Here is a 15,744-nt window from a genome sequence, read left to right as displayed (position 1 = left end):
CCCGGTGTTTTCTGTCTTCTCTTTCAAGCCTAGAGCAAGCTGAAAGAGCTTGTCCCCTCCCAAAAAGCTGAGCCCAGCCCCAGGCTGCCCTGGCACCCTTCCGCCAGAGGCCCTAGAATCTCCATCCAGTGCTTGCTAGTGGGAGCCTGAAGGTTCATGGAGTTTTAAAATCCAAACCCTGGGGAGAAAGGGGGAAAATGTGCTAGGATGGTGGCAGAGCCAAGTAGCTTTTGTTGGTGCCTAACTTCAGCACCAGCATGATGTGCTGACTGCTGGGTGGCTGGCTGCCTGGTGACTGTGGCACTGGCTGGCTCAGGCCCAGCTGTGCAGCCCCAGGGAGGCCTCTCTGGCCACAACACCTGCACCCTCCCCAGGCTGCCACAGGGAAAGCTCCTAAGATCTAGTTCCAGAAGCTGGCGGCCACCTCCCCTGGTTCACCTGGGTCCTGGGCATGGTGCAGCCCTTCGTCTGGACTGGAGCCTCCTAGACCCTTGAGGAGAGGTGGATGGAGACCTGGCTTGTCATCACACTGTCAGGATGTATCCCATAAACCCTCACTGGGTGGAGAGGCTGAGGCTCAGAGAAGGGCAGCCACTTGCCCAAAATCCACAGCAAGGCAGTGAGGGAAACCAGAATGGCCAGGAGCAGGCTCTGCACCCAACCAAGCCTCTCCTCCCCCGTTGCTGGGCCTGCCTGGGCCTGGCCAGGGCTCCACACTGTCTGGGCCAGACGGGGCTGCTCTGATGAATCCTCAGACAGGCTTGCCTCACTGCTATCTCTTGGGCCTAGGCCTGGCCACGGTCCCTGAGTGGCTGCCTGAGGTCAACACTTGCTCTAACCTGTCACCTGCCTCTGCCCCAGTCTGCTGGGGGCCTCCTGCCCCAGCCAGGAAGCTGTCTCCCCACCTTCCCTGTGTCTCTGACCCAGACCCCCAGGGGGGCTGTCTCTCCTTCCCCTTCTCCATCTGGAAAGCAAGGGGTGGGGCAGTGAGGAGGGACTTGCCTTTCACATAAAGGTGAATAATGAAAGCTATTCTATATTCCCTGTGTTCCCAGCTCTGGGAATATTGAGGTACATCAGAACTGGTCCTAGCACATGGGGAGTCCTCAGTAAAGCGAGGAGACCACAGGGAAAGAACGGACACTGGAGCCAGTGATTGGTTTAGAGACTTTGCAGAAGGGGCTGTGGACCCAGACAGGGTGGCTGCCACAACAGAGGGTCAGAAAACTGGCTGGAGGAAGTGACCTGAGATGAGGGTTGCAGGAACAGGAAACAGTATGTGTAGGGGTCAGGTGGCAGGGGATAGAGGGTGCTTAACAGTTAGGTGTGGGCTTAGAGCATAGGGGATTGAGGGAAGGTACAGAGCAGAGGCCAGAGTGTGGAGCATCTTGTTTGAGGAACTTGGGGATAGGGCACCACTGGGGGATTTTTAAGGAGAGTGACATGATCATACTCCCTCCCCCACAAATGGTGGTGACTTTCCAGGTTTGGAACTCAGGAAAGAGAACTGGGCTGGACAAGGAGTTGAGTCTTAGCAGCTTAGCTGTAGCCACAGCCATGGATAAACAACACTCAGGGAGAGTGGCAGAGTAGAAAGGAGAGGTGTGGAGGTGTGGAGGAAGACAGTGAGTATGAGGAAGACCCAGGAGAGGGCAGCACCACAGGGCCCAAGGGAAGTTTTAGTGAGTGGTCAATGTCAAATGCTCCACTGGACCCTGTGGCCAATCACAGACAGCAGCCCTAGTTCTGGCTAAAACAGGCAATTTCACCACTGAGGCCAAAATCTGCTCACCCCCAAGAGGCCAGCCAAGGTCAGGGTGGGTCCGGGAGGAGCTTTGGTTTGCCTATCCCAGAGGCCCAGGGTATCACAGCCACTGAGACCACTGGGCTACTGGGGGTTGTAAGGAGTCAAAGCCCTGGGGGGAGGGGCCTGACCAGGCCCTAAGGCAGATCCTCCCAGCACTGGACATGCTCATTGCAAACCAATGTTTATGCAGAGTTGACTCTGTGCTTCCTGCTGCATCAGTGCTTGCTCCTCCCACTGAAATTCTGGGATCTTTATCTCACCCTCTTGGGCCTGAGCTTGACAAATTGGTTTGATGCCTACTTTATTAGGTACGAGGACACACAAGGATTTTTTAGCCCCTCTGGATATGGACACTGGCCTAGGGGACATATTTGGGGAGGTGATGTGTAGTTACTTGCATCTACTTAAGGAGCCCACGTGGAGGTGACTCCTGGGAAAGAGGATAGTACTCACAGAAGGTTGGCTGACCGCGAGCCCCCCAGCCGGAAAGCTCCTCTCAGAGCCCGGCCGCATCTCTATGATGCAATATGCTGCGTTTTTCCCCACCCTGGCCACCGCTGCCCCCGGACCGCGCACACTTCCTCGGCGGCCCAATGCCATCCCCGGCCACGGCCCGTGCCTCGGCGAGCGTGCCCACAGCCGCCAGCCTTGCGCCGGAAGTCACTGTTGCCCGCGTCTCCGTCTCCAGTCCGACCTGGTCCAGCCGCTGCGGCCCCGCCGAAACTCTGGGCGCCAGGTGGAGCCCGAGGGCGGACAAGGCCGCGAGCCCCCGCGAAGGCGCGACCGCTGACAAGCCCGCTGCCGCTGCTGTGGCCATGGCCCCGACTCCAGCTCCGGCACCAACTCCGGTCAGCACCGGCCCCAGTGCGAGTCCCAGTACAGCCTCGATGAAGGCTCCTTCGGAGGATCCGACGGCGCACTGAACCTGCAGGCGCCACCCGACACACGGCGCACAGCTCCCGAGAACACGGCCAACGGCCGGCGCAAGTTGCAATGAACGAAGTCACCGGCTGAGGTGTCCCAATCTGTCCGCCCAAGGGAAGGGGCGGGTGAAGCCGTTGGGGAGGGACGACCTTCAGATGGGGTCCAGGCCCGGCTTTGGCCAGCACAACCGGGGGACCGCCTCCCCACTCCAAGGACCTTGTCGCCAGGAGCCAATATGGGACTACATTTCCCCAAATGCAGCTCTGAGGGCTCCCAGGATCCCAGCGACCAATAAGTGCGGGGGGCGTGGCGAGCCCGCGGGGGAGGGGCCTGCCGGCTGCCACTGCCGGGGAGCGTCAGCCCTTCTCGGTGGGAGCAGGAGGGGCCAGCTGGCGGCAGAGGAGTGACCACGACGCCTTTCTCCCTGCAGACACACTCCTCGCGCGGGCTCAGTCCAGGATCCCAGACGGCAGTTGGGTCTAAGCGTAACTAGGGGTTGGGTTGGGCAGGAGCGGGGTCTCTCATCTGCGCAGGCCCTCCAGGTTCACTCGCCAGCCAGGGCAGCACCAGGACAGGTGTAGCAGTTAAAATCCGGGACCACGTGTAGGGCAGGAACCCTGGCTACTCGGACCATACATAGGCTGAGGAGTTGGACGTTTATTCATAACAACAGCCTATACAAGTCATCTCTAGAGCAGGGGCTGTGGGTCAGAATGGACCCTTGGACCTGTCAGCAGCTCCACCTTCCAGGCCCCTGTGTGCTGTCTTCACAGCCCATGGACTTTGCTTGGGCAGGCAGCGCAGGAAGCATCGTGGGTACAGGCTCAGTCACAGGGTGTTAGATGAAGCTCTACCTGGAATGATCGGAAGTTGGCCCAGCGGCTAGTCTGTTCCTTCCCTCCTGGGAAGTTCCACCTCCACTACACTTAAGGCCACCACGATGAAAGCAGGGTGAGGGCTGGGGAGCCAGTGGAGCCTTGAGAAGCATGAGGTGGGGGTAAGTGGGCTTGGGAAAGAAGTAGAGATTGGGAGGGGCCTGATTAGAATAGAAACTGATAATCTTGGTTCAGCACTCCCAAGATGAAGGCAAAGTGACTGCAGCAACCAGAGAGCTTCTCAGAGCAAGAGGATGGTGCCACACACCACTCCCCCCAGCAAGGGGGTACCTCCTTCAGGCCTTAGCACAAGAGCCAGACTAAAGAGCCCAGGGAACTCCACAGGAGGGAAGCCCTTCCCAGGCCTGGGAGGCAAGAGGGTAAAGAAAGTCTCCCTGGGCCCCAGGGGCCAGTCCCAGAGCAAGGGGCTGGGGACCTGGCCCACCCCTGATCCTCACTTGTGGGTGTGTAAGCAGGTAGTGAGCCTCCTCTTACATGGGAGGTCACAGCCTGGGGAATTTCCCCCTTACGGCTGGGATGAGCCCATGGAGACAGCTGGAGAAGGGTTGGGGCCAGCTTCCAGGAAGCTCAGCTGAGTGCTCTGGGCCCCTGAGGCCTCTCACAACAGACCTTTCCTGCAGGGCAGGTGCCCCCTAGGCTACAGCTCTGACCTTGGGGAAAAGGTGGAACTGAGCTTAGCTGATCCCACTCCCACTAGCATGCACTGGGGCCCCCAAACCAACTAGGTGGGAAGGGGCTAGGCCCACAGGGACTGGAATGGAGGGTGGGGGCCACTGGAGGTGGGGTGGGGACCAGGGGCACAGCCCCCAGGGTCCATGGGTGTTCCAAAGTCCCCTGAGTTACAGGTTCAGCTGATGTAGACACGGTGGAAGTCGTGGGCACCAAAGGCTGCGTTGCACTTGGGGCACTTCCTCTGGCGGGCCTCATAGCGGCCCCGCACGCACTCGAAGCAGAAAACGTGGAAGCACTTGGTAAGGACTGCATCCTTCTTGCGGGTGTTACAGCAGGGGCAGGTCAACCGCGCCTGGGCCGGGCAAAGGCATCAGCTCGGGAACAATCATGATGGTGCCCAGACCACAAGCTGACAGCAGGAGGTGGTCCAGGCTAAGTGCACCACACAGCAGACTGCATCTAACTCTCACCATAACCCTGGCAGGTGGGGATGAACACTCTCCAGATGAGGAAACTGAGGCTCAGAATCTAAGGTCTCAAAACTAGAAAGCAGCAGAGTCTGGACTCTAACCTGGGCAGTGTTGGCCAGTGGTCACATGTCCCCTCTCAAGGTCAATGACCCACAGGCTCAGCCTGCGCTCCTCCACCTTGGAGCTTCGTCTCTTGCCTCTCTGGCCTTCTTGGCCAAACCCCAATCCTGGCTTAAGCCAACTGTCTACCTTCTCTCCACCTGTACCTGCTAAGTCACAGCTGGGCATGGCAGTGCCACTAGAAATCTGCTGTCTCCACCCTCAACTGGGCCGACCCCTGGTGCTGCCCAAAGACCCTGCTGTGGGTCCCTGGATTCACTCCTCTCTACGGAGGTTTTACAAATCTCCTCACCTATCCTGAAACCTCCCATCTGCCACCAGGTCTAACCTCCAACTCCAGATAGGAATTCCCTCAACTCAGCATTCCCCAACATTCCTCCTCTGCCCTGCTTGAAATCTCAGCCCAGGTGGCCACCTCAGGAATGCCCCCATCGGCATCACCTGTTCCCTAGCTCTCAGAACTCGACCCATCAGCATCTGACAGGCTCCAAAATCTCTCTCTTCTCAAGAAACCCTTCCCTTCTCTGCCATGGCTGCTTCTGCTGCTTCAAGGCCAAACTGCTTCAAAAGGTTTCTATTCAGGGACACACCCTCCTTCTTCCCTCTCCTCACTCCAGTGCAGGTGTCTGACCTCCACCTCCACCCCTGCCCAAGAACCATTCCCACCCAGACTGCCAAATCCAAGGGGCATCTCTCATCGCTTGCTTCCTTTGCCTTCTTGGCAGCTCTGACTCAGCTCATTCCCCCATCAACTCCCTCTATATCACTCTCCTTCCTCCCAAATCACAGGCTTCTCATTCCATCATTTAAGCTTTGAGGTTCCTAAGGGAGAAAAATGACTCCTGTCCCTCCTCAAGCCACAGACCCTCCCTAGGGGACCACAGTTATATATGGCTTCCACCTCTGCCGACAATCCTCCAGACCCCTGTTCTGCAGACCAACCCTTTTGCTTTGAGGGCCTTCCCAGACAGCCCCCCAAGAGGTCCTACAGGCACCTTGTTCTCAACATCCTTGAACACTGTCCACTGAAACCTGCTCCTCTGCAGTCCTCCTAATCCTGCAAAGTGCTACTTGTCATCCACCCAGTTTCTCAAATCAGGAGCTCAGGGGTTCTCCTCAGTATCTCCCTCTCCTTCACTCCATGCATTCAATCCATCCGTGAGGCCAAGCACTTCTGCCTCCTATCTATCTCCTGAACTCATCAATTTGTCTTTGATACCTTAGGCTAGCTCAATATCAGTTTTTGCCTCAATGACTATAATAGTATAACACATTTCCCTCCCTCTAGTCTTTCCCTCCTCCAGCCCAAATCCAACAGCAAATCAGACCATGTCATTCTCTGGTTTAAAACGCTTTGATGTCTCCACGCTGCCTACAGGATAAGCCAAGCATCTCAAACTGGTTTACCACACCCTTCAAGATGGACACTGCCCAACGCCCCCAGGCTTGCCACTTAGCACAAAACCCACATTCTGTCCTCCAACTATGATGTCCAGCTCTCTGTCCTCCAGCACACCTCTCTCAGCTAGAGACCTCCACCTCTGCCTTTCCCCTTGCCGGAACCCTCTCGTCTCCATTCCTCATGGCCAACCCTGACTCATTCTTCAGGTTTCCCTCGAATGACATTGTTTCCAGGAAGCCTACTGACTCCCAGCGTTGGTTTAAGAGCCTCCCCTGAATTCTCACAGCCCTTCTGCCCTCTGCCATCACATTGTCATCACTCAGATGGGAAAATTACTTGGCTGCCTCTTCCAACATACTGTCAGTTTCAAGAGATCTGAGACCAGGTTTAGTTCCTAGCCTTCCCATACCTAGCCAGGCACTCTGCCTGACATGCAGTATGTGTACAATACTCAGTCAATTGTCTGATTCTCCACAATGGATTCTGCCCACTTTTTGCTATTCTAACTTATTTCTGGGGCCCCCAAACTACCCACTACAGCTCTCATCAACCCCCCATCTAAGATTCCTAGGTTGATGGAGCACAACTCAGCCCCAGAGCCCCACCTTGTACTCCTTGATCTCCTCCTGGAGGATTTCATCGGCATCTGCGTAAACCTCCACCTTCCTCTGCTTCTCCAGTTTGCGACGTAGCCGTGAGATGTCCTCCTGGGGCAGGAGAGGGGCTAGGCTAAGTGCAAGGGTCCTCAACCTGAACCACCCACCCCTAGGCCACATCAGTGACCCTGGACCACCCTGCCCACCCTCCCACCCCCACCCCTCTCTGACACACCTGAGCCCTCTTGAGGTTGAAGCTCTCTTTCTCACGAGCAGCCCGGCTCTCTGCCAGGCAAGGCTGGATCTCTCGCAGCCGCGTCTGCACATGCTCCAGCTGCACCTTCAGGTCTTCGGCCAGCTGGGCGGCTTCCACAGCCTGAGGTGGGTGGGACAGGGAGGAGGGGCATGATTCACCTGAGCCTCAGGAGTCAGGTATGTGGAGACATGGTCTACAGATGGTTCCAGTGATTCCTGCTCTTGAGATCAAGTCCAATATCTTCACTGGAGCTGATCCTGCCTCTTGCCCTCTCAACCCTCACCATCTCCTACTCTCCCTTGTTCCCGACACTTTCAGTTCCTCACCTGCATAGGCTCTCTCCTGTCTGAGCCTTCACAGCACTCTTCTCTCTGCTCCCATCAACTCCCCAAAACATATATACATTTTCCCTACAACTCCCTCAGGCCTCAGCTAAAATGTCACCTCCTGAGGGAGGTTCTCCTATTTTTCTTGCACAGGACCTTGGTTTCCTTCATAAGACTTACTGTGATCTCTAATAACATTATTCTATCTGTCGGATTACTGGATTGCTATCTGCTCCTCAAGACTGGAAGTTCCTACTTCTAGTAGAACCCTCCTTTTCCCATGTTCCACCCAGCCCTCAGCCCAGGGCCTGGTACCTATCAAGAGGATGAATAATATTACTTAAATGAATGAATGAACTGGATAAGAAAAAAACCCAGTAGGAGAAAGAAGATAAAAATCAAAATCAATGTTAATCTTAAGCCTTTACCACGAGCTAAACATTTCTTAGGTTAAATACACCTACATAACAGGGGCCACCATCCCCATTTTATAGCTAACCAATGCAGTGGTCCTGGAGCCAAGGAGACCCAGGCCCAAATCCCAGTTCCACTCTTTCTTAAGCAAGTCAACTGACCTCCTTGAGCCTCATTTTACTCACTTACGAAAGGAAGATAATAATAAAAACCATAGTAAGATTACTGTGAGACCAAAATGAGATAAGAAAAGGAAGTCCTCAGTACAGAGTCTGGAATATAGTATGTGTGTGAGACATGAGCTGGGCTCTGAGAGGAGGCGGAACCGGCTTCAGCTGTGAGCCGGCATCCTAGGTTGCTTTACCTCAGGCCTAGCCTCACCTTCCTCTTGTTGAGCTCTAAGGCCTGGCTGCGCAGCGTCAGCTCCTTCTCCACACCGCCGAGGCTGCCCTGCAAGGCCCGCTCTTTTTCCTCCAGCTTCTGCACAGTCAGCAGCTGGGCATCCACCTGAGGAGTGGGGTGGGGTACTCAGTGCTGGGGAGCCCTTGCTTCGCCAGCCCCACCCTACAGGCCCAGGGCGGCCATACCTGGGACTTCAGGCCAAGAACCTGCTCGCCCAGCTCATCCTTCTCCTCCCGCAGTAGCTTGTGAATCTGGTTGGCCTTGATCCGCTCTGACATCAGCTTAAAGTTGGCATCATCCTTTTCCCGCAACTGCTGTAGCAGCCGCCCATTCTGCTCCTGCATGTCCTCAAAAGCCTGACCTGTCACATCCATCTCTGACAGCAGAGCCTCCTCCTCCTGCAGCAGAGACAAGATGGGAAGTGGTAGATGGCCAGGATGCCCGTGGGGAAACCACAGGAAAACATGGCTGAGTAAAGAATGACAGAGTGGACCTGGGCTATTTGCTAACATCACCCAACGGGGTAGGGTGTTAACAGAATCTCAACATGCAAGGGGACCACGAGGAGGTTGCACCTGCTTGGTGGCACCCAACTTGCGCTGCAGGTGTTCTATCTGCTCCTCTGCCTGCCGAATGCGCCGCAGGGCATCCTCATCCGCAATCTTCTTGCTCTCCCTTCGATCCCTCTCCTCCAATTCCCGGATTCGGCTCCGTAGTTCATCAACCTACAGCCAGCAGAGGGAGGGAGCCCTCTTGTCACTTCTTCCCGCTGACCTAGGGTTCTGGTCTGGTCAAAACCCCCTGGGGCAGCCTCTCTGCATGCCCCACAGGCCCTACCTGCCCTCACCTCAGCCTTGGCCTTGCGTTCGGCTGCCATGAGCTGCACCTTATCCCGCTGCTCCTTGGGCGCTGACTTGTACATGTCCAGCAGCAGCTTCATCTCCTTCTGGCTTTCCTGGGCCTTCCTAGGGGAGGCACAGGAGGAAGGCTTGGTGAGTAGGGCTGGAGGCCACTTGGCAGAGGTGGGAAGGAGACAGGAATAGCGCCTCACTTGAGCTCTGCTCGGAGACCTTTGAGGAGTTCTGACTCCTTCCTCTTGGCCTCCTCCACCTTGGCCTTCTCCCGATCAGCCCTTGAGAGAGCTGAGGCTACAGATGGGGGTCCCAGGCCAGGCCCTTCCCGCTCCCGAAGCTCCCGCTTGGGCCTGGCTTCAGGTTCTCGGCCCCGGGAGGAGGGGCCTTGGGACCCAGGGGTTAGGGCCTGGGCATCTTCCTCAGAGGGGACCAGCTCCTCCTTCTTTGCTGAGGAGATAGTAGTGATGGCGCCAGGCACTGAAGCCATCTCTTTTCTGCCATCGGGGGCACTGACAGGGCCTGGCCCACTCTCTTCTTTCCCTGGGGCTGCAGCACTGAGGCCAGAGTCGTCTGAGTGGCCCAGGTTGGGGATGGAGTGTGTAGAGCCACTGGCCTGTGCCCGGAGCTGCAAAGACGGAGAGAGAACAGGGCTGAGATGAGACAGTGCTCAATGGGGTCTAGCCAAGGCTTTTCCCAGGCAGCTCCCCCCTCACCTTGCCAATCTCAGCCTGCACTTCCCGCAGCTTCCGCTTGTATCGCTGGGCATCCCCCTTTAGCTGGTGGTTGTGGTTCTGGAGGCTGCTGATCAGGTGGCGCATCTCACGGTTGATGGGCCCTGGGGGTGGGTCAGGAACTAACGTTGAACTGGCCCCTGAGTTAGGGGCCCAACTCCTCAGTGGGGGAGGAGATGGAGCTAGAGCCATCACGCCCATTATGAAGGAGAGGAAAACCAAGGCCTTATATAGAGTGTGATCTCATCAAAGCAAATAAAGGAAGGAATTGAACTGAAAGAAGTTCATCCAAAAGTAACATGATACTGCCCATGTGTGTTATCTCTGCTAATGTAGATTTTTTTAACATGTCCAAATTTCCTTCAAAGGAACACATAACTAACATTCACAAAAGTAAGTTAGTCCACTTCTTTTAGGTTTTTAAATAATTGTCACCTTCTCATACATTTCCCTGGCTTCCTCACCCAAAATTGCAACACCCTTTCTCCTAATACTTCTTATCTTCCCTCCCTGCTTTATTTTTCTTGGTATATTTGTCACTATCTAACACACATGTTCTATTTTTTTCTTCTTTGTTGTCTGTCTCCCCCTACCACAACACTACTCTACAACAACAGGGATTCTTTGAGTTTTGTTCAGTGGTATAATTCTAAATCCTAGAACAGAGCCTGGCTGATAAGTGGTGTTCGATAAATCTCTGTATTACAAAAGAATATCTCAAGGAGACACCGGTAGGGTCTGAGAACTAGAAATGGGGCCAATAGCTCAAGCTCTGGCTGAGCCTGCTCCATCAGCCACCTCAGCTGGCTGTGATCCTCACTGTGCCTTTGAGCCAAGCGCTGTGGTCCCTGTTTTCCACAGGGACATGAGGCTCTGTGAAAGGAAGGGGCTTAACCTCTCGCATCTGGATAAGCAGCAGCCCCACACCAGGGCCCAGCAATCCCAGATAAGGCCCCACCTCCACCCTGTCCTCACCACATACCCGCCTGCTCGTTGGCCGCCAGGTTCTGTTCAAACTCGATGCGCAGCATCTCGTATTCCTTGCGTACCTGGGCCAGCGTGTCCTCCAGCTGGATAACCTCTGTGCGCAGCTTCTTTTGCAGCCCCAGTTCATCACTCTGTGGGTTGAGGTGTTAAGAAACCACACAACCCCTCAGCCTCCTGGCAAGCCTTCCACTTCAGGCCTCAGTGGCTTAGGAAGAATTTATTTCCAAGAGACCCCTGGCAGGCACACAGGGCCTCCAACACCCTTGACCCAGAAATGCCTTGACCCTAAGGGTCTGGCCCTTACACCTGGCCCCCACTCCGTTCCAGGGCCATACCTCCATGTGCTCAATGTGTCTCAGGTGGGAGTTCTTGGTGGCCAGCAGCAGCCCCCGGGCCTCGTCCAGCTGGGTCTTCACTTGCAGAGACTCATTGTAGAGCAGTGAGAATTGGGCCTGCAGCATTCGGTACTCCCCCGTCTCCCGTACCACCTCCTCAGGAAGGCTCCGCAGGGCCACCTAGGGACAGGGATGCCCAAAAGTGATCAGCAAGAGGATTCAGGGCTCAGACCCTATCTTGCAGGCTCAGGCTCTCCCAGCCCCAAACACAGCCCACCTTGAGGCGTTCATTGGTCCGCACAGCCCCCTGAAGTTCAGCCTGTAGCTTCTCCAGCTCTGCCATGCGGCTGTTGGCCAATTCCTGGTTTTCCTCCAACTCTGCATTCAGCATCTCAAACTGTGAAGTGAGAATGGCTGTGGGAGGCAAGACCAGGCCAGGAGGCATGCTTCCCTCATATCCCCACCATATGCCCCACCCAAGCTCCCCTATATAGAGCGATGATGGGTTCTGAAGCCCCAGGGACAAGCCAGACCCAAGCACTCTCCTAGGAGCTCCCAGGGAAGTGGGAGAAAATTCAATATCGTGTGGTCAGTGCTGGGAATCAAGGCCTGTAACTGACAGGGAGCCAGGGAAGCCTTCCTGGAAGCCCTGAAGAGCAAGCTGAAGTAAAGGGAAACAGGGCACAGTGCCCCCCCACAGCACCAAGAAAATGTGCAATGATCAACAGGTGAGAGGGCAAAGGCACGACACGAGATGAGAGTGATTAAACGTACCTTTTCAGCAGGGCCCTTCCTCAGCCACCCAACTGAGAATGCCAAACAACACCAATATACTTCCATTTATCTCTTTTCTAAGCTTTCTCTTTGTAGTACTTATAACCAACTGATATACTATTTTACTTACTTCTTGTCAGTTCCCCCAACTAGAACCTAAGCTCCATGAAAGCTTTGATTTTTGTCTATATTGTTCTCTAATATGCCTGCACCTTGGCACAGTGCCTAGCACTTAGTGTTCAGCAATTACTTACTGAGTAATATGAACAAATAAAGAGCAGCGTGAGAGACAGGGAAGGGCCTGAAACCATAGTTGGATATCTGTCCTTAATTCTGAGGGAAATTTCACAGGTGGGGTAGGGAAAAGGTTATGGGTGGGACTAGGAAGAAAGAAGCCTGCTCACCTTCTGCATGCTGAGTGTGATCTGGCCGCCCTGGAAGCCAGAGGAGCTCCCAGACACATAGTAGCCAGAGTTGAGCTGTGGAGAGAAGAGAGTCAGACAGGCAGGAGCAGAGGAGAAAAGCGAGGATGCTAAGTACCCAGCCCTGGCTCCAGCTGACCTAGCACCTGCGCCCCACCTGCTCCAAAGCCTCTGCCAGGTGCTTATTGAGCTTTTGCTCACGCTTGCGCAGCTTCTCAATGTCCCACTGCAGGTCCTCTACCGTTGTCTCCATCTCCAACACCTTAGTCTCTGCTGATGTTACTTTATCCTGGAGCTCAGAGTACTGCGGACAATGAAGGAAACAGATGCTTAAATGAGGGGACTTGGCTCCTTGAGATCCCATCTAACCCAAATCCTGCCCTGATTCTAATCCCATGCCCAAAAGCCCAACTCCCACCTCCAACGAGATGCGATGGTGCTTCTCCTGTAGCTGGGTGGCCAAGTCCTGTAGCCGCCGGTTCTCACGGCCCAGCTCCCGGGTGCGTGCCCGAGCCGCCTCACTGGGGGGCTCACTGTCCCCTGAGAAGTCAGGGCTCGGTTAAGAGCCAAGTCCAGGGCAATGGGGCAAAGTACTAACTCATTCTGGAGTCTGCTATGTGCCCAGTGTGATCCACCAGCTGTCTTGCCAATTTCTCATGACAAAGCCAGGAGTCTTTATCCCCACTGTACAAAGGAGGAAACCAGCTCAGAGAGGAGAGCCATTTGCCCAGAATGCCCAGGCTAGAGTGACAAAACTAAGGCTGGGAGAAGATGTCTGACTGCAAAGCCTGGGCACTTGCTGCTATGCCTTGTGGATCAGCAACTGCCACCAAGATCTGTGTACAGTGCTCCAAAGAGGTCTCCAGCCAGAAGGGGGTGGCCCCACCAGCATCAGCTCCTCCCACCCATATCTCTAGAGCTCAACTCCAGGATTCACAGCTGGAGCCCCCATCTACAACCTAACTCTTCCGCTGAGAACATGGCTGATCTAATCCTTGGGGAATTCTGGCTACCTTTGGGCTAGAGGCATTGAGGAGGGGATACTGTGAAGATGCAAATTGCGATGGACATCTCTAGGGTGAGGGCACAAAGAACTAACCTCGGCTGTATACTCGTTGACACAGTTCCTCCACTCGGCGCTGTAAGCGGTCTGAGGCCTCTACAACACGGGACACGGCTGCTTTGGAGAACTCCATACGGCCCTGCAGCTGCAGCTCCACCTCCTCACTACTGCTGGCACCCAGCGCCACCACAAAAGCCAAGGCTGGCTCGCTGAGTGGGGGCTGCAGCTGCATTGGCAGGGTCTCTGGGAAGGAAGGACACACTCTCATGAGGATAAAGGCAGCAGTTACCACCACTCTGCACCAAGTTCCAGACTAAGCCCTTCAACACCCTATGGCTCACTGAATCAACACAACCAATGCCTGTAGTACACCGTTATCCCCATCTTGAAAGTGAAACAACTGAGGTTCAGGGAGGTAAAGTAATCTCCTCAAGCTCACAGAGCTCCCAAATCACTTCCTCAGGGAAGTCTTCTCTGCCTCTCCAATCTAAATGAGAACCACACACGTGTACACACACCCTAATTCCCATTCAAGGACCCCTATACTTTTAACATATGGTTCAAAATCACTTCCTCCCTGGTGGCAAAAGCAGTATTTCTTTTTGCTTATTTCTGTCTCCTCCATCTAGAACGGGGCCAGGGAATTCAGGAGCCTAATATCAAAGTACCCTCCTCTCCAGGACCTTTCCCAGAATTTAATTAAGCTCCCCAGATCCTACGGCTCTGGCCCTACCCGACGTCCCTGGCTCTGTAAGAGGGGTCTCATCACGTGTTGGCCCTTCCTGGGTCCCAGGCGCCTCTGTCCCTGAAGACAGCTCCCCCTGGCTCTCATGGTGTCTGAGAAGAGCTTCCACAGTTTCATCCAGCTGAAGGGAGAAAGCACCAAAAATGTTATGAATGCCTCAGGTGCTTCCCCAGCATGATACTCCTTTCCCAGCAGAGGAGTCTGAGGATTGGCAGCTGGATTAAGGCCAGGTCGTGGCAAGCAGAGGGGCATCCACCTGGGCCCAGTAGCGGTTGACAATGAGGAGTGTGGCATCATCTGTGGCCTGCCGCTTCTCCAGCTTCTCAATTCGTTCTCGGAGTTCATCTTCACAAGCCTGTCGCTGTTCCAACCGCTCTGCTAGTTTCTTGTTCTTGAACTGCAGCACCTTCAGGTCCATCTCCTCCTACCAAGGAAACAAAGAAGCCAAGGACAGGATCAAGCAGGGCCCAAGAAACCAACCAGAGAGAGACAAAGGAAAGCAAATGGAATGGATGGGAGAGGGAGACTGCTCCCCAGACTGCTAGCAGGATTTAAAGAGGATCAGGTACCCACAGAGAAAGCGTCTTGGTTGTGAGGAGGGTCATGTTCTCCTGCCTCTTTCTAACTCTGAAGTCTCTGACAAGTCACACGCGCACTGGGCACCTGTTTTCCTATCTGTAAAGGGAAGGCAGACGTCATGTCCTCGGTTTCCCTCAACAGAGTGTTCTGTAAAGGGGCTCTTGCTAAGCTTGGGGGACTGGGAGTAAGGTTCTGGAAAATCTGGGGGAAGAACAGAGATTGGAGTCTGGCAAGTTGTGAGGGCTGGGGCAGGAGCCCACGAACCGTGGAAGAGATGCCCCCAAGACGAATGGGCTCTATAAGCGTGGTTGTGGTCTTCTCCTCACGGCTGAGCTTCTTCTCTGGGGGCCCCGAGCCCCCGTCGCCGGCGGCGCGTTTGTTGCCGGGCCCAGACATGGCCGCGGCGGCGAGGAGCGGCGCAGCGTCTCCCGAGGGACGTCAGGCAGGCGGAGGCGGCACGTCTGTCACCTGCAGAAGACAGAGCGCAGAGATGTGGAAGCAGCCGGTGCTCCGCAACCCCGAGCCTCCCCCGCACACAAACGCTGGGTCCCGCCCCGCCGGCCCCGGGCCCCTCACCGGCAACAAGATCAACCGAGCCCCGCCATCTTGGACTTCACCGGACGTCACCGGCCTCCCCAGCAGAGAGCGCAGGCGCCAGAGGCAGTGCCGGATGTGGCGAACCTCCTTCATTTCCTGTTTCTATTGGTCGCGCTTTGTCCCGCCTCTCGGGTCCGGTCTGGTGTCTTCCTGAATACTTCCTCTTTCGCTCGGTGATTGGCCAGTAAAGGGTTCCCATGGTAACTGATACTACACTTTCACTCCCTAGCCCTGATGACATCGCCTGCCTCCTATTAGCCACTTTGAAGAAAGGGCAGCGGGACGGGGCTTGCAACTTATTACGCATGCGCACTCTCTTTTCACTGATTGGCAAGCGCTTTACACTTTCACCCTTCCTCCACGAGACTCCTT

The 15,744-nt window shown here is 55.2% G+C and overlaps 1 protein-coding gene across 2 annotated transcripts; it reads right to left on the bottom strand.

Annotated features, from left to right (window-relative positions):
- Nucleotides 1-3,366: 3,366 nt before the first annotated feature.
- RNF40 (ring finger protein 40) lies at nt 3,367-15,572 on the bottom strand. Of its 2 annotated transcripts, XM_087417325.1 has the most exons (20): nt 15,352-15,572; nt 15,040-15,243; nt 14,453-14,620; nt 14,185-14,317; nt 13,488-13,694; nt 12,807-12,928; nt 12,546-12,692; nt 12,371-12,445; nt 11,470-11,589; nt 11,193-11,372; nt 10,853-10,988; nt 9,853-9,974; nt 9,337-9,764; nt 9,133-9,250; nt 8,861-9,010; nt 8,471-8,683; nt 8,265-8,390; nt 7,123-7,263; nt 6,897-6,998; nt 3,367-4,651 (listed from the first exon to the last, which is right to left on the bottom strand). In XM_087417325.1, the coding sequence occupies exons 2-20, from the start codon at nt 15,169-15,171 to the stop codon at nt 4,475-4,477; spliced, it is 2,997 nt and encodes a 998-aa protein (XP_087273451.1). In that variant the 5' UTR covers nt 15,172-15,243; nt 15,352-15,572; the 3' UTR covers nt 3,367-4,474. The 2 variants fall into 2 exon arrangements, with proteins under 2 accessions (XP_087273451.1, XP_087273452.1); XM_087417326.1 differs by lacking the exons at nt 15,040-15,243; nt 15,352-15,572 and adding an exon at nt 14,770-14,986.
- Nucleotides 15,573-15,744: the final 172 nt, after the last annotated feature.

This window comes from Ceratotherium simum, chromosome 26, assembly GCF_057802395.1.
Source record: "Ceratotherium simum simum isolate JZ-2026a chromosome 26, ASM5780239v1, whole genome shotgun sequence".
In the NCBI taxonomy this organism is placed as follows: domain Eukaryota; kingdom Metazoa; phylum Chordata; class Mammalia; order Perissodactyla; family Rhinocerotidae; genus Ceratotherium; species Ceratotherium simum.
Note: the sequence above shows the minus strand (reverse complement) of the source record. Positions and strands in the feature narration are given on the sequence as shown.

What these genes read in the sequence shown, in the direction of transcription:
- RNF40 (XM_087417325.1), bottom strand. Translation starts at nt 15,171, where the DNA reads ATGTCTGGGCCCGGCAACAAACGCGCCGCCGGCGACGGGGGCTCGGGG. An exon ending in AGTTGGGTGCCACCAAGCAG is followed by an intron (nt 8,684 to 8,860) that starts GTGCAACCTCCT and finishes TCTCTGCTGCAG; the next exon opens with GAGGAGGAGGCTCTGCTGTC. An exon ending in TAGAGCTCAACAAGAGGAAG is followed by an intron (nt 7,264 to 8,264) that starts GTGAGGCTAGGC and finishes CACCCACCTCAG; the next exon opens with GCTGTGGAAGCCGCCCAGCT.